The sequence below is a fragment of the Leptopilina boulardi genome, unplaced genomic scaffold, assembly GCF_019393585.1.
Source record: "Leptopilina boulardi isolate dan_hultmark-lab unplaced genomic scaffold, ZJU_Lbou_2.1 LbouV2_384, whole genome shotgun sequence".
NCBI lineage: Eukaryota > Metazoa > Arthropoda > Insecta > Hymenoptera > Figitidae > Leptopilina > Leptopilina boulardi.
This window is the reverse complement of record NW_026137956.1, coordinates 2,335,373-2,358,659: the sequence shown is the minus strand read 5'-3', so window position 1 is coordinate 2,358,659 and position 23,287 is coordinate 2,335,373. Positions and strand designations below refer to the sequence as shown.

The 23,287-nt window shown below is 25.3% G+C and overlaps 1 protein-coding gene across 3 annotated transcripts in view; it reads left to right on the top strand.

Moving 5' to 3' along the window:
• The window catches only part of LOC127288385 (angiopoietin-4), a 232,495-nt gene that overhangs the window by 196,231 nt on the left and 12,977 nt on the right, over positions 1 to 23,287 (top strand). For all 3 annotated transcript variants that reach the window (XM_051315796.1, XM_051315795.1, XM_051315798.1), the window contains 2 exons: positions 7,888 to 8,019; positions 22,387 to 22,574. In XM_051315796.1, coding sequence (XP_051171753.1) covers positions 7,888 to 8,019; positions 22,387 to 22,574 — 320 coding nt within the window. The remainder of the gene's footprint in view (positions 1 to 7,887; positions 8,020 to 22,386; positions 22,575 to 23,287) is intronic.

Below are 23,287 nucleotides of genomic sequence, written 5' to 3'. Positions count from 1 at the left end.
TGGCCAGGCAGAGGGTTAAGGAGGTACCCCTTTTGCATTGCGAGTCAAAACAATGTCCATTTAAGTTTTTATTTGAATCACGTAGTGCTAATGCAACGCTTGGCAACACTGTATTTGTTTGTCCCCCGTTTTACTTCGTGTCGATTGCAAATGTTTTAATCATGTCGGAATTAAATTTATTAGCAGAAAATTCTGTAAAAACACCATTTTTTTTCTTATTTCACCTAACAGTTCATTTTTTTAAGACATCAATAAATTTTGCGGTTCTTGTTAACATTTTTTAAATTTTGTTCTATTAAATTTTTTAATTTATCATTTATTATTTGCAAATTTATTTAATATGTTTAATTAGTAATTAATGTATAATAAAATTACTAATTAATTTTAGATATGCTTTAAAATTTTTAATGATTTTATTATTAAAATAATTGTTATTGATAAAAGTAAACTTTTTCTCAAAATTTTCGATTGAAAATTCTATTATACTTGTATTATTATATTAAATTTATAAATAAGAAAGGTAATTAAATTATTTTTGAAAAAAATTGTTATTAAAAATATGATATGTAGTATTAGATATGATCTATGTTACATTCGAAATTTCAAATTTCGCGCTTCTTGCTTACCCTAACCTTTAAGAAGCAACGTTGCCAAGCGTTGTGCTTAGTAACTGCTGATTAATAAAAAAGGGTGTTTTTTTTATACAAAATAATTAATTTTGAGTCTCACAGGTAAGGTATGATCATTTATTTTTGAAATTATCTAATCATTGGTTGTTTAACTTTAACTGTAAAAAGTTTTATTAATATCTCTCTGTCATATATGTCACAATTAAATTTCAAAGATCATGAAAGTGCGTTTTCTCATAAGACACCATGTAAAATGTGAAAAAATAAAATTGCTTATAACTTTTGTCAGAGTCAACCTCAACCTTTAAAAATTTAACTACATTTTTTTCAAACTAATATCTATAAGTGTGCTAACTTTCATTAAAAACTCTCTGTGAATTCTAAAGTCGGGGGTTCTTCCTTAAATTTCTACCTTATCAGATATGATTAGATTAATGAAATACTTAATAGGAGACACCTATTTACCATCTTAACTACAATATTAAAATTCAAAAACAAAATTACCATCCTCACTATAAAAAAGCTCTAGCAATGTGTAGCTAATGTATTCCGGTCTGATAGACCGAGAAACGAGACTTTTTAGCACTTAGCAGTTTAAAGCTTAATTAGAAGTTAGCTATTTAAGATTAAATTTTATTTTCTCGAGGCAGTAATTGTGTGCTTTAATTACTGTGAACTAACATAAAATATGAGGTATTCCACGCCAAATCAGACATCATTTTTGCATTTACATCTTCAATTTTTTTTGAATTTTTTTTTCTTTTAGTACCAATTGAGACTAGCTTTCATGATTTTTTTCAATTTCAACTATTGTATTATGTTGTTGACATCCTTCTGAAGGTATCATGTAAGTTAGACGACAAACAATTTAACAAAGTTTTAGAAACTTGAAGTGGTGAGTATAATAGCCCCAAACGCGGAGGCTATTATACTCACTACTTTAAGTTTCTATAACTTGTTGGGGTTATTATACTCAGGAAAGTTTGTTTATTTATAAAATATTCTCAATATTTTTTTATACAGCTTTAACTATATGAAAATCTAATCTGCATATATATATATATAGTCTAGATTGCGATAAAAAATAGAAAATCTAAAAAAAAATTTTTTATAACAATTGTTTAACAAAGAAAATTAAACATTGAAATTATTACTAAAATCTATATTTGTTAAAAAAGGAAATTTTTTTTTAAATTAACATTTTTTAGGTTAAGTAAACAACTCAATATAATTTCTAACAAGTTTTTTAATGTTATTTTAGAAGAAAAAATTATTACAATAATTAACTTGAAAAACATATAAATATTAATGAAAGTTATTTTTTTGAGGTTATGTTGTACCGGCTGTTAAATCTTATAATTTACATATTTCTGATTTTTTTACACAAACATAACGTATAACATAACATTTAGCGCCCTCGGTATTAAAAATGTCAAACAATATTTACACCAAGCGGCAAATATAAACATTTCAATATAAATATTTTTTTAATTAAAAACTGACATTGAGTATAATAGCCCCTATGTGAGTAGAATAGCCCCTGTTGACGGTAGTGTAAAAAAAACCAAGAGGTTTCAAACTTCAAAATTTTTTAAAATTTCGAAAAGTTTAAAAAATTTTTAAAAAAAATGTAATTTGATGCATTTTATGGAAGTTATGAGCATTCAAAAATAAAGAACCATTAAAATTCTGAAAAATTAATATCTCTTAAACGGCTTGCTAAAATAAATTACTGAAAGAAAAAAAAAATTATATTCGGAGATCTAAATACAAAACGGTGTCTTATTTGGCATAGATTACCTCATATATATATATATATATATATATATATATATGTAATTAATGCGCGAGATTTAAATAAACTTGAATTTAAAAAAAATATTTCCTTAAACTTAATTTTCAAAAGTATAACAATTTATTGTGAATTAGTGATTATTTTATCTAAGCATTCGCAATTGTACTTTCGCCGGGCAATCGATTTTATTTTCTCTCATATAGCTACCAACACATATATAGGTATAACATCCATGCTTCCTAGACATCATGATATGATGAATGATTTGCATTTTATACAAAAGACATTCATATCACGTTTTTATAACACAGAATACACACAGAAATAGTTAAATTGCATAACGTCCTCATATAATCTTGAGAAGGTAAAATTTATAATATGATATAAAAATGAAAGCAAACGACCTGTTTTTCTCGATAAATATTTTCTCCACTATATTTTATATGTTATAGTCGTAAAGTGCGATCTTTCAACCTCAGTTATTGTATATGATGTATGCGAGCATAATTTGTCTGCGCGATTCGTTACTCGAAATATATCCTCTTAACATAGTCGGACTGTTTTTTTAAAAATTTTATTCCAAAATTGGTATTTGATAAAATAATTCCATTTTCCTAAAAATCCCTTTCAGATAAAAATATTAACTAATTTTCATTGCTTCTAAAATAAATTTATATTTTATAAATCCTTAGTATATTGATAAACAATTTTTATTTAATGATAAATGGCAGAAAGTTTAATTAACCTTCTTTTATTCAAGATTTTTTAAAGGAAAATCAAAATTTATTTAAATGTTTCACATTATTTATCATATTTTTACATTATTGTGTAAAATTTTTTCCCGGGTGATAAATTTTTATTTTTTAAATGTATAAGTAACGAATAGTGGACGCCGTGTCTAGTAGTGGGGCGTAATGAGAAGTGATTGGTACGTTTACGCATTATCCCCTCTTAATTTTTTTCACAAGTTGCGCGCGCAGTGTTCGCATCTTATATAATACATATTAGATTGAGAAAGACGCGTCTAAAAAAAATTACGCTATTTCTTACTTTCCAATAATACGAAATAAGTTTTCAATTTACAAAAATTTGAAAAATGTCGAATTTAATGCAATACGATTTAATATGGCAATTAATAAAAATTTAAAACTATAAATTCATATTTAAGTTGAATTTATTCAAAGTGAAAATTTAACAAACTTCGTTAAAACTATATATTATTAATTTATAAATTATCCCCATATTAATCTGATGTCAAAAAAGTTTAATGAACATTCTCCTCGGTAATATTTTAAGAACAGATTTCGAAAAAGTGGATATAAACTAAATATATATATATGTGCAAACAGAAGAGGGAAAATATTTATATGTATAAGTAGATTACACATATATATATATACTTTAATCATAAGTAGTGCAAAGATTAAACACTATTCTAGGCTGCATAAATCATCACTGCAATTACTTGACCCCAATACTTCTAGTATCGAATCATGTTTTCGCAACGTTGCCATACAGATATATATAATAATTAAATAGATTCCTGTAACCATTCGGATAAAATATTAATTATCCACGAGAATGTGAGAAATTTACTTTAAAATATTTCTCCTATGAAATCCTATATCATAAAAAGATTTTATCAAATTTGATATTTTTAAAAAAGGAACCGCCCTAATCTCAAATTTTACTAATTAATTTTATTAATTATTAAATTAAAAAAATTGATACATTTAGTAATAATGCGAGACACGAATATTCTGCACGTTAGACTTGGCGGAATTTTTGTGGTTACAAATTTTTTATAATAGTATTTTCATTAACCTGAATTGACATTTAACATAATATTTATATTTTTAAGGGTGGATAGTATTTTCATTAACCTGAATTGCCATTTAACATAATTTATATTTTTAAGGGTGGAGGCTCTAACATAACCTAAAAACTGAAAAATTGTTTTTAAACGCAAACAAAAAGATAATAAAAATTAAATTTTTTAAATTGTTAAAAGTACTTTATTAAAAATTATAAACAATACAAAAAAACAGTTTTTCAGTTTTTGAGGTTATGTTAAAGCCTCCATCCTTAAAAATTTAGCTAACAAGTTGAGTTTCTGTTAAATAAGAATTATATTCATTTTTTGAAAGTATACTTTCATTATTGTTTTAATTATTTTTAATATTCAATACATACAGAAAGTTAAAAGGCTACATAACCTAAAAGTTTTGCCCTGACTACGTCTTACTCCGAGGTCTAGGGAGCCAGTGAGAAAAATTAGCGTTCATATCGCCGCCGATTTCTCGAAAACTATAAGTCATATTTTCACGATTTTTGTGTTATTCCATTACTTTCGATCTAATCTCGATGCCAAACTTATTTTTGTCAAATTTGGAAATGAAATTTTTTATAGTTTTCTATGTTACCGACCGGTTAAAGATTTAACATGTTAGTATACAGCGCTATTGCTGACAGTATCTACTATACCTATATTTGTATAATTGTCAAAATAAACATGGCTGCCGAAGCTGTCACTTTGTTTTGTTTTCGTGTCGTTATTCGAGGAAAAAAATGTGGAGCGATCGTGTAGTGTACTGTGGTGTTGGCCTGTGTACATAATATACTCACAGTATTGCCAATTGCTGAAATTTTGCACCGGAATAATATCAAAACATAACCTCAATCTTGGATTTATTCTTTTCAACAATTGTTATAATTAACTGGTCCATCACAATTCTTGAACAGAGTAAATCCATAATTGAGGTTATGTTTTAATATTATTCCGGTGCAAAATTTCAGCAATTGGCAATAATCTGGCATTTCGTATTGAATATTTTTAAATTTAATTGTTAGGAAATTATTGTCAGTTTATTCTAATTTTATGCACTGAAAAAAAATTTATTTGATTCAAATAATCGGTTACTTGATCATTATTAAATAAATATTTATTTGTATCAAATAATTATTATTTGAGTCAAATAAATGGTATTTGTTTCAAATACAAAAATTATTGGTTCCAATACAATTTATTTAATTCAAATAAAAATTATTTCGTTCAAGTATATAAATATTTATTTGATAATAGTCAAGTAATCAAGTATTTGAATCAAATAATTTTTTTTCAGTGTGTTTATGTACAAAATAAATACTAAATAATAATCTTATAAAATATATTTTAATTAATTAAAAAAGACGTTGTCACGATCAAAATTCTTCGTCCGTGTAATAAATACAGATCCTGTTTTAATTTTTTATATTTTATAAATTTTGCACTTATTTTGTTGCTTTCAGTTTTATTTATTTATTTATTTATGTATTTTAATATCATAAAATGGTATTTTGCAAAAGAAAAATATACTTATTTAACTGATAGCAACAGAATAAGTGAAAAATTTATAGATAAAAAACAACTTTTAGGTTATGTAGCCTATTAACTTCCCGGTTTGTAAATTTACAACTTGATGACAGTATTTTTATTGCATCCGACGTAGTAAAATTACACTAGCATTTTTTTTGTCTCTATATATACTATATTATAGAATGGGTTCAATAAAAGACATCTGATGTCAAATTAAGTGGGAAATAGAAACGAATAATTCGTCAAATGTCGATTAATTAAGGCACCAAGTAAAGTGATTGCCTGCGTTAGAGGAAAGTATAACAAAAAAAAAACATTTTAAAAAGACTTTGACGAAGCCGATAAATTTCGATTACACAATATAAAAAAAAGTCTAAATAACTTTTAGAGGTTATGAAATCTACCGTTACACGAGCTGACATGATCAGATGTACCAACCATGTAAAAAATGCGCCAAATTTAAAACAGAATATAAAGAAAGCTGTTCCTATTGAATAATAATAATTAATTTTGTAATAAATACATATAATACAAATAATAATAATAGTAATAACAACGACATATTGTTGTACTAATTGTTACCATCGTCTTTTTGATTAAAACGCCATTGTTTACCTAATGACATAAATATACATCAAGATTTCTTTTAATTCCTAGAAGTCTTCACTCTATGTTTTTAAAAAAAAGAACATTGTCTCAGAAATATGCCTCATTTTGCATACGTCCATGATCTAAATCTAAAGACGAGAGAGAAAATAATTTTCAATTGTAGATATTCTATCAAAGATAAACAATACATAGTTGTGATTAGTATTTTATAAAATATATTCTAAAATGAATTATTACATATGTTTATATAAATTTTTTATATATCTTTAGGGACAAAGAGAAATCAAAATTTTCGAATACATTAAAGAAAATTGTGATGGAAATATATAAAAAAAATTCGATCACCGACGTTTTTATTATAAGAATATTTAAACGCATTTATTTCTTTGGATTATAAAATACGTTTGTGAAAAAAAAAATGTGAAAAAAAACAATAATATTTGAAATGGGGGGAAAAAAAATCTCTTCCAATATATATATATAACGATGCACTTTCTAAAATCAATTATTAATAACTTTTCTATCACCTGTCCTTTGTGCGATAAAATATGAGAATTGAAATACAGTTTCGGAATGTACAAAAGACACGCCTGAGGCTTTAAACGATTTCAGTCTGATTTTAACGTCAAAGGGGAGGTTCTTCTTATTTATTTCCCTTTCACAATAACGCAGTAACAGAAGAATAAAAAAAAGAGTTATATATATATTTCATTTGATGTAAGATAGGACACTAAATTTTTTTTTGTCACAAATTTTTCCTCTCTTTTTTTTTATCTTATTCATTAAAATTAAGGAAGTAATTTGGTTTATATATATTAGAAATCATTTTTATATTTATTTCAACAAGAAATTGCAATGGAATTCAAGTGTAATTACATATATATATATTTTTATTTATTATATGAAGAAACAGATTTCATGAAAAAAAATTATAAAATTAAATATGTCTTAATTTTTTTTATTTTGCGAAATGTCTTTGAAATTAAAAAAGAAATTTATCGTTTCGCATTTTTTTTTTATCATTTTGACTCTAAATATCAACAGTAAATTAGGAAACTAATTTTCAAAAAAAAAATGTAGGTAATAGAAACAAATATGAAGAAATTTTTCGACTAAAGTATGTATGTAGAAAAAAAAATGAAAATTATCCCGATGCGTTTGGTATTATTAACTAAAACTAGAAATTGTTTTTGAGTGATTCGATAAGTGGAAAAGTAACAGAGTAGATCATTCGTTATTTATGGTTACGTCGTTACCAAGTTAACTGATGATCACGATTCTCTCATTATTATTGTGAGTCAAATGTATATATAGTTGAGTGGATGACTTTCCATAACAAGAAGCAAACGAGCTCTATTATTACGTCTTTCAAAATCTAATAATGCGTATGATATTTTGTCAACTGCATTCTATATATATAATTTTGAATAATAATTGTCCCAAATTTCACAATTTATTTATAAATTTTTTTTATTTTAATTATATTTTTTTTCTTTCAGGGCTATTCCTGCATTGACCTTCTTAACGCAGGAATGAGAGACAGTGGCGTTTATTATCTTCAGATTCGCGGTACCACCTACTGGTTCCTCAAGGTCTTTTGCGAACAGGAAATTGCTGATGGTGGCTGGACGGTGAGTTCCGCTTATTAAATATATTAATTAACATTATTATTTTAGTAAAAATAATTAATTCAATTATATTATTGGATTTTTACTTGCGATTAAGACACCATTTGTGGGAAAAAGACATTTTATTTAGAACTCTCAATAACTTTCTCTGAAATGAAAAAAAGGGGTTATAATTATAACACCGTGCGACAAAATTCAACTTTTTTTTTGACCCACAAAAAAATCCCACATTTTCGGAAACTAGGACCCAAAAAAAATACCCGTGTCCGGCTGTTTTGCTAGATCAAGTCGTTTGTGGTTTTTAGGGGTGAAAACAGCCCCTAAATAAAAAGTGACAAGATATCTTTTAAAAATTATTAATATTTTATAAAACTTAGTATCTGGGGGTTTTTGTGGTCGTTGATTATTAATCCTATGTCAGATTTTCAAAATTCAAAATGGCAGATTCAATATGTCGGTCAAAATTTTAAAAAGTTATTAAATTTTTTTTAAACCTTGGTATCTAGGAGGTTTTTGGGTCGTTGATGACGAATCTGATGTTAAATTTTCAAAATTCAAAATGGCGGATATAAAATAAAAAATTAATAACTTTTTAAAAATTTGATCGCCATATTGGATCTGACATTTTGAATTTTGAAAATCTGACATCAGATTAATAATAATCAGTGGCCCCGAAAACCCCCAGATACCAAGTTTTATAAAATATTAATAATTTTTAAAAGATATCTTGTCACTTTTCACTTAAGGGTTGTTTTCACCCCTAACAACCACAAACGACTTGATCTAGCAAAATTGCCAGACACGGGATTTTTTTTTTGAGTCCTAGTTTTTCCTATTTTTTTCTAAATGATAGAGAAGTGTATAAGAAACATTATTATTTTACTCATTTTCTATAATTTATCGCAAAAATAATAAAAATAAACCAAACCCAGAGAAATGATATATTTTTCTCACACAGCTTAATAAATATTTATTTGATTCAAATAAATATTCAACTATTGAAATAAATTTTTATTTTTATTTAGGTAAAAAATTTAATTTACGCCAAATAAATAGGCTAGTAGACTGTATAAGACAAATATACGTTTATTTAACTCAAATATAATATTTGGTTCAAATAAAACATTTCTCTGGGTGCAGAAAAAGTAGTAAATTAACTCACGTAAAAATATTCCGGGAATTTAACAGAATTTCTGAAAAACTCCCAAGGAAAATTCATGAGAAATTTCTCAGTATCAACTCCATTGAAAAATTCACGAAAATTTCTTTATAGGAATTTTTTGGGAATTGACTTGAGAAATTTCTGCAAAATTCAGGAATAATTTCTTAGAAAATTTCCAATAGTCAACTCGCAAGAAATTCCTAAGGAAATTCTCAAAAAATTTCCACGAATAATTAAAAAAAAAAAAAAAAAAAAAAAAAAAACATTAAAAATAATTATATACGAAAATTCATTTCCTATTAATAAGTAAAAGAAACTTCTATGCTTTGATTTTATATATAAATTACTTATTTTTGTGTCAGATATTTATGAAAATCTGTTATAATTTTACAATGGGGACAGCATAACCTCAAAAAATAACATTATTAATTTTACATGGTTTAATTATGGGCCTTATTAAGATATTTAATTAGTCTAAAATTGTGTTAATTTAAAATTTTCTTATAATATAATTCCTAACCTAAAAAAAAATTCAATAATTGTTAATAAAATTTATGATACTGAAGAAAATAATTTTTTCTTTCCTAAGATTAAATATTTCCTCGCTTTGGTTGAGGATTTTAAGTGTTTGAGAATGTATTTGAGACCAAAATAAAGAAGTTTCAATAAAAAAAAAAAATTGCTTCTTGGCCTTTAAACGAATCTGAAAACGATAAATTCGTTCCTTCAGCGTCATTAAAATTCCTATAATAAAAATAAAAAATTTTTCAACAACTTTTTAAAAATTATTTACAGACTGTATGTAGTTAAAAATTTGCATACAGTTTAATTAATAGAAAAAAATTTTACTTTATTTTTTGAACAAAAAACAAATTTTATACCACAACACAGTGGTTCAAAATTACAAAATTTGGTTTAAATAAAGTTAATATTGCAATTTTTTGTCAGAAATTAATCGCATTTTTAATCTATTCACAATTTAGTTCTGAGTTAGAGGAAAAAAGAATTTTTTAATTTGGTTCATAATATCGCCCAATATTATAAAAGCAGATGCGATTTTGTGCTTCCTGTATGATTCTGCCATCTGACGGCGGCAGGACGAAACGAAACATATACTTCAAGTAATATTTAGTTTATATTTGGTTTATTTTCTAGTAATATTACTCTTATAATTTCAATATTCAGGTATAGAAGGATAATTGATACAATAGGGTGTCATAAATGGTTTATTATGACCAGATTTTCAGTCGACTCTATTGTTGTTATGTCCCTTTCCCTCCTTATGTATCTTGTAGAAAATTTAATATTTTAATTTAAAATTTAATATTTTAATTTAAAATTTAATATTTTAACAGAAATTGTGCTCCCTGCATGCTTCTGCCATCTGACGGCGACAGGAAGTAACGATATAAAGTCAAGTAACATTACTATATTATTTCAATATTCAGGTATAGAAGGACAATTAATACAATAGGGTGTCATAAATGGTTTATTATGACTAGACTTCCAGTCGACTCTATTGTTGTTATCTCTCCTTATTTTTCTTTCAAATATTTAATATTTTAATATAATATTTTAACAAAAACTAACTATTAGAGCACAATTATGAAATTTGAAAATTCTTTTTTTTATTTATTTATTTAAGGACGAAAATGTAATAGTTTAATTTAATATTTCAACACAAATTGTGCTCCCTGCATGCTTCTGCCATCTGACGGCGACAGGACGTAACGAAACATAAACAAATATTTCAAGTAATTTTACTATTTAATTTCAATATTCAGGTATAGAAGTACAATTAAAATTAATACAATAGGGTGTCATAAATGGTTTATTATGACCAGACTTTCAGTCGACTCTCTTGTTGTTATGTCCCTTTCCCTCCTTATATATCTTGTAGAAAATTATTTAATATTTTAATTTAATATTTTAACACAAATTGTGCTCCCTGCATGCTTTTGCCATCTGACGGCGGCAGGAAGTAACAATATAAAATCAAGTAATATTACTATATTATTTCAATATTCAGGTATTGAAGGACAATTAATACAATAGGGTGTCATAAAGGGTTTATTATGACTAGACTTCCAGTCGACTCTAATGTTGTTATCTCTCCATATTTTTCTTTAGAATATTTAAAATTTTAATTTAATATTTTATCACAAATTAACTTTTAGACCACAATTATAAACCAAATTCGAAAAGTCGTATTTCCTCTAACTTGGAATTAAAAATTTAATTAATTTCTAACCAAAAAATATGGTACAATGTATTTGTTTATATAAATTGTTTACAAAATATAGAAATAAAATTTATTTCACAACAATTGATTAATGAAAAGAAAATTTATGGGGAAAAATTTAAAGCATATTTACTCAAAAAAAATAATTGAATTAAATAAAAATTTTAATATCTAAATGATAGAATATCTAATTAATTTACTTTTTTAGACCATTGATTTGTATTGTGAATAAGTTAATAGTATAAATTGATTTAAAAATGTTATTTAAATATTTTTTAAAAATGAAAAATAGTGAAAAGTGTTTTAAGAATATTAGGATATTTTATTTTTAATTTGGAAAAAAATAATAGATATTGTATTTAAAATCTTTTATTCAATTGATAATTCTTTAGTTTATTTTTGAAAAAAGTTTTTTTAAGTAGCTGCGACTTTGTGCTCCCTGTATGCTTCTGCCATCTGACGGCGATAGGACGAAACGAAACATAAACAAATACTTCAAGTAATATTAATATTTAATTTCAATATTCAGGTATAGAAGGACAATTAATACAATAGGGTGTCATAAATGGTTTATTATGACTAGACTTCCAGTCGACTCTATTTTTGTTATCTCTCCTTATTTTTCTTCTGAATATTTAATATTTTAATTTAATATTTTAACACAAATTAACTGTTTGACCTCAATTATCAAGAAAATGCAAAAATTCTTCTTTCCTCTAACTCAAAACCAAATTCTGAACAGATTGAAAATTTAATTAATTTCTGACCAAAAATTGCGACACAGTGTTTTTTTTAATATAAATTATTTAAAAACATAAGAAAAATTTATTGCAAAACAATTATATAATAAAAAATAAACTTACTTCCAAAAATTCGAAGCAAATTTATAAAAATACAAAAAAATTTTTTTACCTTAAATAACCGTAAAGAGTAATTGTTTTGTAAAGATTGTCTATATAAATGATAAAGTTAATTGCAAAAAAATTTTTTGATAAAAATAATATTTTAGCGGCTTAGATTTAACATTAATTGTAAAAAAATTCGGTAAATTTCTGATTAAAAATGACCGTGCTACATATGTATTTGTTTATAAAAAATGTTTTAGAAAATAAAAAAATTGATCGAAAAACAACTTTTTTTATTAAAAAAAAAATTTTTAATCGCAATAATTGAAAGCAAATTTACTTGACAAAAAATTTTTTTATTTGATTACTAACAGCCTTCAAACAGAAATTATTATATAATTTCTTTATAACAATTTTTAGTGTAAAAACTTTTTTTTCATAGTTATTTTATTCCAAAATATTATTTTTTAGATGGAAAAAAATTATATTAATGTGGCCATTTTAGATATATTTCCCCTATTTATTTGTTATTTTGAAAATAACCTTACAGTATGACGTCAAAGCGAAACACAAACAAATAATTCAAATAATATTACTATATAATTTCAATATTCAGGTATAGAAGAACAATTAATAATAATTTAATACAATAGGGTGTCATAAATGGTTTATTATGACCAGACTGTCAGTCGACTCTATTGCTGTTATGTCCCTTTCTCTCCTTATTTTTCTTTTAGAAAATTTAATATTTTAAATTAATATTTTAATTTAATATTTCAACACAAATTGTGCTCCCTGTATGCTTCTGCCATCTGACGGCGGCAGGACAAAACGAAACATATACAAATACATCAAGTAATATTACTATTATAATTTCAATATTCAGGTATAGAAGGACAATTAATACAATAGGGTGTCATAAATGGTTTATTATGACTGACTCTTTTGTTGTAAGGTATAGCCTTCATACCTTTTCTTCTTTTGAAATATTTAATATTTTAATTTAATAATTTTATCGCAAATTAACTTTTAGATCACAATTATGAACCAAATTTGAAAATTTTTGTTTCCTCTAACTCAGAACTAAATTAACAGATTAAAAATTCGTATTCAAATTTAGCTTAAAAAAGTTTAAACACACTGAATAAAAAGATTTTATATCTGCAACAAAATCGTTTGGTTGGGCAATTTTTGTTCTTGTAACGATATTTTGGTTGGCTGAAACAAAGTCGTAGAGTTATCTCAACTAAACATTTCGTTAGGCCATCAAAATTATTTGGTTCAATATTTTTAAGTTCCAACCAAAATTTTTGTTACGAGAACAAAATAATTTGGTTAACACAACGTTAAATTGGTAATAAATATATAATAAAATAAATAGAAAAAATAAAAAGAAATTATGTAGAATAAAATTTTTAATTTTACAAAAAAAAACTGTTTGGTTTGATCAAGCAAACATTTTTGTTGACCTAACTAAAAAATTTGGTTGAGCTAACGAAATAGTTTTGTTATGCTAACAAAAAATACTCAACCAAATTTTTTGGTTGACTCCAAAGAAATAGTTTGGTTGCTAAACAACAACATTTTTTTTTTTGTTGATCCAACCAAATTGATAAAAAAATTTGAAAAAAGTCATATAACCCTTTTTTCGTGTAATACAAAAATAAGATAAAAAATTTTAGCACTATGCCTATCATTTAATTTAATATATTCCTATTTTGACACTTGTAAATTTTTATTTGATGTTTATAAAGAAAACACATTTTTAAATAATTCAAATTGCATTATGCAATAATACTTATAGAACCTCATTCTTAATTATCAACTTCTTCACTTTTATGGCTTATATGTGAAGTTATAAAAAGAATGATGCTTAAAAGCATTTACACCGCCGTCCAATTTACATTTATTGATGCAAATTGCTTTATGATATAAAACACAACTCAATCTTTCATTACTAAACGATGTCCTGCCTATCTTTAAATTTTTATGGAGGTTTTTGACTGTTGCTTCTATTAAAATACTAAAATTATCACGTGCTACAAAATCTGATTTAATAAAAATAATTATTTTTCTATAGGTACTTTTTTTTAAGGGGTCTTGTAAATTTTTAAAGCCTTATATTAAATATTTTTTAAAGACTTTATTTTTGTATTGTTCTAGATATACGTAAAAACATGTTAAAAGATTTAACTTATTATATTTTGAAACTCTTTAGAAAAAAAAAGTCTTTAAAAAACCTTCAATATAACACCGTCCGACACAATTTTTGACCCACAAAAAAATTTAACATTTTCGGAAACTAGGACCCAAAAAAAAATACCCGTGTCCGGCTGTTTTTCTAGATCAAGTCGTTTGTGGTTTTTAGGGGTGAAAACAACCCCTAAATGAAAAGTGACAAGATATCTTTTAAAAATTATTAATATTTTATAAAACTTGGTATCTGGGGGTTTTCGGGGTCACTGATTATTAATCTGATGTCAGATTTTCAAAATTCAAAATGGCGGATCCAATATGGCGATCAAATTTTTAAAAAGTTATTAATTTTTTATTTTATATCCGCCATTTTGAATTTTGACAATTTTACATCAGATTCGTCATCAACGACCCAAAAACCCCCTAGATATCAAGGTTAAAAAAAAATTTAATAACTTTTTAAAATTTTGACCGACATATTGAATCCGCCATTTTGAATTTTGAAAATCTGACATCAGATTAATAATCAGCGACCCCGAAAACCGCCAGATACTAAGTTTTATAAAATATTAATAATTTTTAAAAGATATCTTGTCACATTTTATTTAGGGGCTGTTTTCACCCCTAAAAACCACAAATGACTTGATCTAGCAAAACGGTCAGACACGGGTATTTTTTTTTGGGTCCTAGTTTCCAAAAATGTTGGATTTTTTTGTGGGTCAATAAAAAAGTTGAATTTTGTCGGACGGTGTAAGACCCATTAAAAGAAATTAACTGCTGCAATTGCTTTGAAAATTTATAATTTAATAATTAACAAATTTTAGTTCTTTTATAAATTTATATATATTTTTACATAAAAATTTTTTTTCAACACACATCTTCTATTATATTAAGTTAACAAATTTCGAAAAACGACACCGACCCCGTGACCTCTACACCGTCCTTGAAAAATCTATTTTCAATTATTTTCAAATAAATCAAAATACTTTGCATATATGCTTTTAGAAAATCTTACAAACTATTTTTATGTAACATCTTTTTTCAATTTTAAGATAAATTTTATACAATATTAATAAGATATTAATTTAAAACATAAATTATAAATATAATATACATAAACTACAATAAGTAAACAACAATAAGTACAATTTTAACCGAGCGAGCGTTAGCGAGCGAGGAATACATCGCTAGTTTAAATAAAAAGGTCTTGAGAATCTAATGCGCGTATTTTAAGAATATAAGATGATTTGCTTAGGACTAATTTAATAAAAAAAAATTTCTCAAAACACGCCCAATATATTGTTTAAAAAATTTCTATTAAAGAAATACTGTGTAAATATAAATTTTTCACATATATGTAAAAGAAAACTGTCGATCCCGTTTCATATAGAAACAGTTTTTCTTATGAGTTTCACTTGTCAAAGAGATATAGAAATTTTATAGGCTAATTAATTAGTCCCAATAGAATTTAACAGGTATTTAATTTTCTACATTAAATGAAAGTGTCTCTTAAATTTTTTTTTTCTAATTAATATTTTCTTTTAAAAAAAGTGATGCAATCGTTAATTAACACTTTTATCATCATTTTAATAACGAGATTAGAAAAAAATAAATGTTTCTATTTTCAATGTTATAATTACACTAAAAATTATTATTTGTATATATTTAAAAAAAAAATCATTTCGAAAATAAATCTCACTTTTATCTTATTATTTTTTTGCAGGAATTAAAAAATTGAAACTAATTCGAAATCTTATTGAATGACTGTAATAATGACGTAGACATTAAAATTTAAATAGCCTTCTTGAATAAAAAGGGGAAAAAAATCAGAAATCTTCTATATATATATATATATATATATATATATATATATATGTATATTGAAACCGTTATATCTTTATATTGGAAAGATATAATATAAAGTATATTTATATACATAAAGAAACACTTTCATTCCCTATTTAAAAAAAAAACGATGTCTTCATTTAACCAAAAAACCGTTAGATTAATTCTGCAAAGTTAATTTTTTCATATTAACAATTAATTTTCAATCTCACATATATAATAAACTTGAACCTTTGATCACACTTTCACCAATCGACTTTACTGTCTTTTTGATCGTTAACGATCGACGAAAGCATAATAAAAAAAAGGAGTATGAAAAAGAAAAAAAAATAATAATGATAAGTAAAAGTCACTTGACACCTGTGATGTAGGACATATTCTATCTTCTCATACTGATAAACCTCATCATCATAATTTTGATTCAAACATATATAATACGTGCAAAAATTCTAATAATAATAATAATAATAATAATTTATATACATTATGATTCAATTTGTAACCGACAAAAAAAAATTATATAAACAAGTAAATTCTTAATTCCTTTTTTTTTATGGAAAAAAATGTTGTTGTCACAGAAAAATTCAGTTTCTTATATTATTTTACACCTATACTTATTATAGTTTTATTGCTTTGAAAATGAATAAATAATAATATATAATGTATATAAAAAAGGGGGGAAAAAATCACATGAATTATTATTTCACAAGACTAATACGTGAATTGCTCTCGTTTTTAATGTTAAAATTTCTTTTATATTTAAATAAATACATTTCTTGGAGTACCATTTAAATAATAATAATTTCTTGTGAACAGAACTTGGGAAATTTTTACTCCAGGCTTTTCTTTATTCTATTTATTGTAAATTAATAAAAATGTTACTTTAGATTAAAATTCAATGTTTTTCATTAATTAAATTATATAATTAGAATAATTATTGTTCTTAAATTAAAAAAAAATTTTTTTAATGAAATTTCTAAAATATTTATTTATCCAAAATATGTGAAATTTCTTAATTATCTATTTTTGTAAATAATTCATGTTTTTTTTCCCTCAAATTAATTTTAATTAAAAATTTAATTATTTCAATAACAAGAAAAATGTTAAATTTTTTTTATATATAATTTAAATTATTTAAAATTGATCATTTAAATAATATTCCAATTAAAAACAACGACGATTTACATTAAAAAGTTCATTATGATAATTATCAATTCGTCATGATTATTTTCAGTTTTCGTGAATTTTGTATTTTATTATTTTTATTTTTATTTTTAATAAAACACTGACCTGAAAAATAAACCGGACCTATTTAACTATATATATATATATATATATAGTATACGTAAGAAGTTTAAATGTAAAAAAAAATAATCTCAATTTAATCACCGAATTCGATTAAAGTGAGATTTCTAAAGGAACGAATTATTACGACACTTTTAGAGTTACTCTTTTTAATTCGCAGTGTCATTACTGATGAAAAACACGATAAGATCTTCATTAGTGCTAATTGTACGAATTGACTTTAACGAAAATGTATCGTATCTATTTATTTTTTATTTCGACTTTTTTTTTAACATGATGTTCTTATGAGAACTCAATATATATATATATAGTTATATATTGTAGATGAAAGATAAAATTGATAATTACCCACAACAAAACTATCTGATTAGATGACATGCTAAATTTTTGTGGGACAATTGAGAAAATTGAGATTTTAACTAAACTGTAATTATATATAGTGAGGTTAATTATCTTAAAATAAATAATTTATTTTTTTTAATGAAGAAATGAAATTGAGACGTGTGTTTTTATTTTAATTGAGATGAAAGCAAGAAATTTTAAATTAAAAGCAAAATTTATTAAATCTTCAATAAAATTTAAATTAAATGTATTAATAATATGGAATTTTGGGAATTACATTGGATATACAATTAATCTGTGTAGGACCTATTTTGAACTACATTGAACCTATTTTGGACCTATTTTCACCTACACTGAATCTATTTTTAACCTACATTGACCTACATTGAACCTATTTTGGATCCACTTTGATCTATATTGAACAAATATTAGACCTATATTAAATATACATTACATTCACATCGAACCTACTTTAAACCTATATTTGACCTACATTTAACCTACCGAACCTATTCTATAACTACGTTGACCTACATTGAACCCAATTTTAACTGAACCTGTAGTAGACCTACATTGATCCTACTTTTAACCTCAATTGAACTTACATCGACCTACATTGGACCTAATTTGATAAATTTTGAACCTACAAAGATGTGTCTAATTTTAACCTACTTTGAACCTAGTTTGAACCAATATTAGTCCTACCTATCGAATTAATTTTAAAACCTACTTTAAACCTAAATTAAACTTACTTTGACCTACATTGAACTTTGCAGTTACTCTAAAACTTGTTTGAACCTACTTAGACCAAATTTTACCTACATTGAACTTATCTAAGATCTACACCGAACCTACTTTAAACCTAGACATCAAGTACATTGCTCCTACATTGAACTTATATTAGACCTTCTTTTAACCTAAATTTTGACCTAATTTATGTACATTGAAATCTACATTCGATTTATGTACCTTCTTTGACCTATATTGAACCTAATTTGATGTACTTTAAACCTACATCACGTTAATATGAACCTACTATGTAGTTACTTAAAAACCTAGTTTCAACTAACTTAAACCTTATTTTACCTAAATTGAACCTATATTAAAATTAACCCATAGAAGACCTTAATTGGACCTACTTTAAACCCAGATTGAACCTAATTTGAACCGAGATTGAACATAATTTTAACCTAGATTGAACCTACTTTGACCTACGTTGGACCTTATTTCACATTGAACCTACATTAGGTGTACCTATTTTGTACCTTTTTTTTAAACCTAGTTTTAACCTACTTTAGATCTTATTTGACATTCTTTGAACCTACTTTAAACATATTTCAGAATTACTTCGACCTATATTGAACCTATATTAAACTAAGCCTATTGTAGACCTAGATTGGACCTTCTATGAACCTAAACTGAACCTATTTAAACCTACATTGGACCTACTTTGACATACATAGAAGAGATATTTAACTAAAACTATATTAGGCATTCATTGAACCTACTTGAACCTACATTTAACGTACTTTGGTCCTAATTTAATCTAAATTGAACCTATATCAGACCTGAATTTGAACTACTTTGAACCTATATTACATCTAAATTCAAACAACTTTTATTTTATAATTTACCTACATTTAACCTACTTTGAACCTTTATTGGACATTTTTTCAACCTACATTTAAACTACTTTGTCCTTGATTGAACCTACTATTATACCTATATTAAACCTTTTTTGAATCTACATTTAACCTACGTTGACCTTGATTGAACCTACTATTATACCTACATTAAACCTTTTTTGAACCTACATTTAACCTACTTTGAACTTGATTGAACCTACTATTATACCTATATTAAACCTTGTTTGAACCTACATTTAACCTACTTTGACCTTGATTGAACCTACTATTAGACCGATATTCGACCTTTGTGCAACCTACATTGAACCGACTATTAGACCTCATTGGTCCTATTATTATACCTACATTGGACCTTTTTTGAACCTACATTGAACTTATTATTAGACCTACATTCGACCTTTTTTCAACCAACATTTAACCTACTTTGACCTTGATTGAACCTACTATTATACCTACATTAAACCTTTTTTAAACCTACATTTAACCTACTTTGACCTTGATTGAACCTACTATTATACCTATATTAAACCTTTTTTGAACCTACATTTAACCTACTTTGACCTTGATTGAACCTACTATTAGACCGATATTCGACCTTTGTGCAACCTACATTGAACTGACTATTAGACCTCATTGGTCCTATTATTATACCTACATTGGACCTTTTTTGAACCTACATTGAACTTATTATTAGACCTACATTCGACCTTTTTTCAACCTACATTTAACCTACATTGACCTTAATTGAACCTACTATTAGACCTACATTGAACCTACTTTGACCTTCATTGACTCTACATTGAAGCTACTATTAGATCTACATTAGACCTTTTTTGAACCTACATAACTTAAACTTGGTAATATATTTAAAAAAACTAAGTGACATTACTTCAAAATCATACACACAGTATAAAATAAACGTTTATTGAGAGAAACAGATATGTTCAAATCTCACGACATAAATAAGAATTTCACACACACATTACATAATAAACAATCATTGTACTTTGTCTTTTCTTTTATTTGGTAAATCCAAATGTATATATATATATATATATACATATAATCAATTCAAAAGTAACGTGAGATCATTTACACATATATTTATAAATCTCCAATAGAGGCATACTTTTGAAAGTCAATGAAAAAAAAGGAGAGAAAAAGATAGGATCAAATATCTGCACGAGACTTTATAATCTCAAATCGTTTTTGTTGCACGGATGCAATAATTTCTCCTAGACTTTATTTCACTCTCTATATACGACAACAGGGTTATCAATTACAAAAACGTTTTCAAAGCTATTTGAAGCAACTTTTTTTTTTTTTTTTTTTTTTTTATTGTATATAAACGTTGTCACAGTATTCGTCGCGTGTGTTCATAAATTGCATCAGTAAATGATGAAAAATAAATAAATATATTCGCTGAAAAAAATGTTAAAATTTTTTTGAAAATAATGACACGACCTTTTATGTATTAAGTTTATATGAAATAAAAGTATCAGAAAATGGATTTCACGATAATGATTAAATATATTATATATATTATAATATCTATATGAAATGAGCGCGAGAAAATTCTGATAATTTTACGTGTATAAATTTATAATTATACAATCTTTATATAGTACACAAATACATTTACCTCATGAATTAGTTATTGTTTTATAAAGTAATTATTAAATTGTTGCCACACTCACGATTTTTCAATCAAACATATATATATATACCTAAACTCTACATATATGTAATTAAAATATACAATTTTTATTTCTAATCAACTTTCTGCAATTATTTCTAGCATCCGGATAAAAATTTTTATTTATAAAATATAAAATAAAAATTTCCTATTTTCCATGAAATTATTTTTATTTTAAATAAATGGCAGCTTTTACAATTTTTATTTTAACTAATATTTTATTTAAGATTATTACACATGTAGTATATAAAATACTTGAGAATAATTTTGAAAAATCTCGTACGCGTGGGGTATCGAAACCAGGACCCTTGGAATGCAAGCCATATGTACAGACCACACAGCTACGTTAACTTAAATTCTTTTAGTTCTTTTGAAATATTATGATTGTATTACATTCTGTTTGTGATAAAATAACTACATTATTTTTTAATTTTTACATCTAATAGTAGTTTATAATCCTTTTTTAAATAATTTGTTATTTAAAAAAAACAAAAAATAATTTTTCTCAAATTATTAATCAATTAATTAAATAATTACAAATATGTCAGTAAATTAACACTTACAAATTTGTTTATTGTTTTTTTAAAACATTTTCTTATAATAAAGCAATTTAAATAAGAGCGCCTTTTTTTACCAATGAGAGAGTAAAAGTAGCGCAAGCGCAGTTCTGTTTAGTAACTATCGCTGTCATCTTTGAGCAGAACCAAAACTGCTACCAAAATTTATTGTAAATAAATTAAATAATTTTATATATTTATTTTAATAAAATTATATTGAAAAATTGTATTATAATAAATTTTTAATTTCAAAATTATTATTATTATTACATCATGCATTTAATTTAATTTGTATTATTTTTTTAAATTACAGTGTCAATTTCTTAATTTTGCATTCGATTTCATAACAAACGTGAAAGAATGAAATATGTATTAAACATTTTAACACGTCGATTGCTCGCATAAATAATGCCATCAATTCATATCAAATATATATATAATAACTTGTTCTCGATTATATCGACATATATATGTATTTCGTCATTCGTGGAATGTTCTATACTGAATGAAACTTTACGATTCTTTTAATTACAGATCATTCAAAGGAGAGACGATTACGGTGAGCCCAGAGAAAATTTCAACAGAGATTGGGCTGATTATAAAAATGGTTTTGGCGATCCTGCCCGGGAATTTTGGTTGGGTAATGAAAACATTTACATGTTGACGAATAACGAGGACTATATGCTACGAGTCGAACTTGAAGATTTTGAGGGCAACAAGAGGTAAATTATTTCATCTTATTATGTCTATATATATATACTTAAAAACAATACACCCAAAGAATTTTTTTTTCTTAATCCAAATTTATATTTATTTAATTATATTTGTTAATTATTTGTTGTTTATAATATGTGACGCTCCGCGGGAGAATCCAGATAGCACGTAACCTTGCGACAAGCTTGCTGCGCAATATTTCCAACCTTGTACGGAAAACTTGCCGTAAGCTTACTGCAAGGTTCAAATGTCCCACCTGACCGTAAACTTGCATGGTAAGCTTACGAAAGATTGCAGTGTAAGGTTACTGCAAGATTGCATAATAAGATTACCGCAAGATTGTTCAGTAATCTTGCACGGTAAGCTTGTGGTAAGGTTCGTGCAAGGTTGCCAAATAACCTTGCTTTAAACTTAAAATTTTTTTTTTATAATTATATCGTCTAATTAATATAATAAAATTATATAAATTAGACGAAACAAAAAAAAAAATTTTAGGTTCAAAGCAAAGTTATTTGGCAACCTTGCACGAACCTTACTACAAGCTTACTGAACAATCTTGCGGTAATCTTATTGTGCAATATTGTAGTAACCTTACACTGCAATTTTTCGGTAAGCTTACCATGCAAGCTTTCGGTCAGGTGGGACATTTGAAGCTTATGGCAAGTTTGCCGTTCAAGGTTGGCAATATTGCGTGGCAAGCTTGACGCAAGGTTGCTGCCAG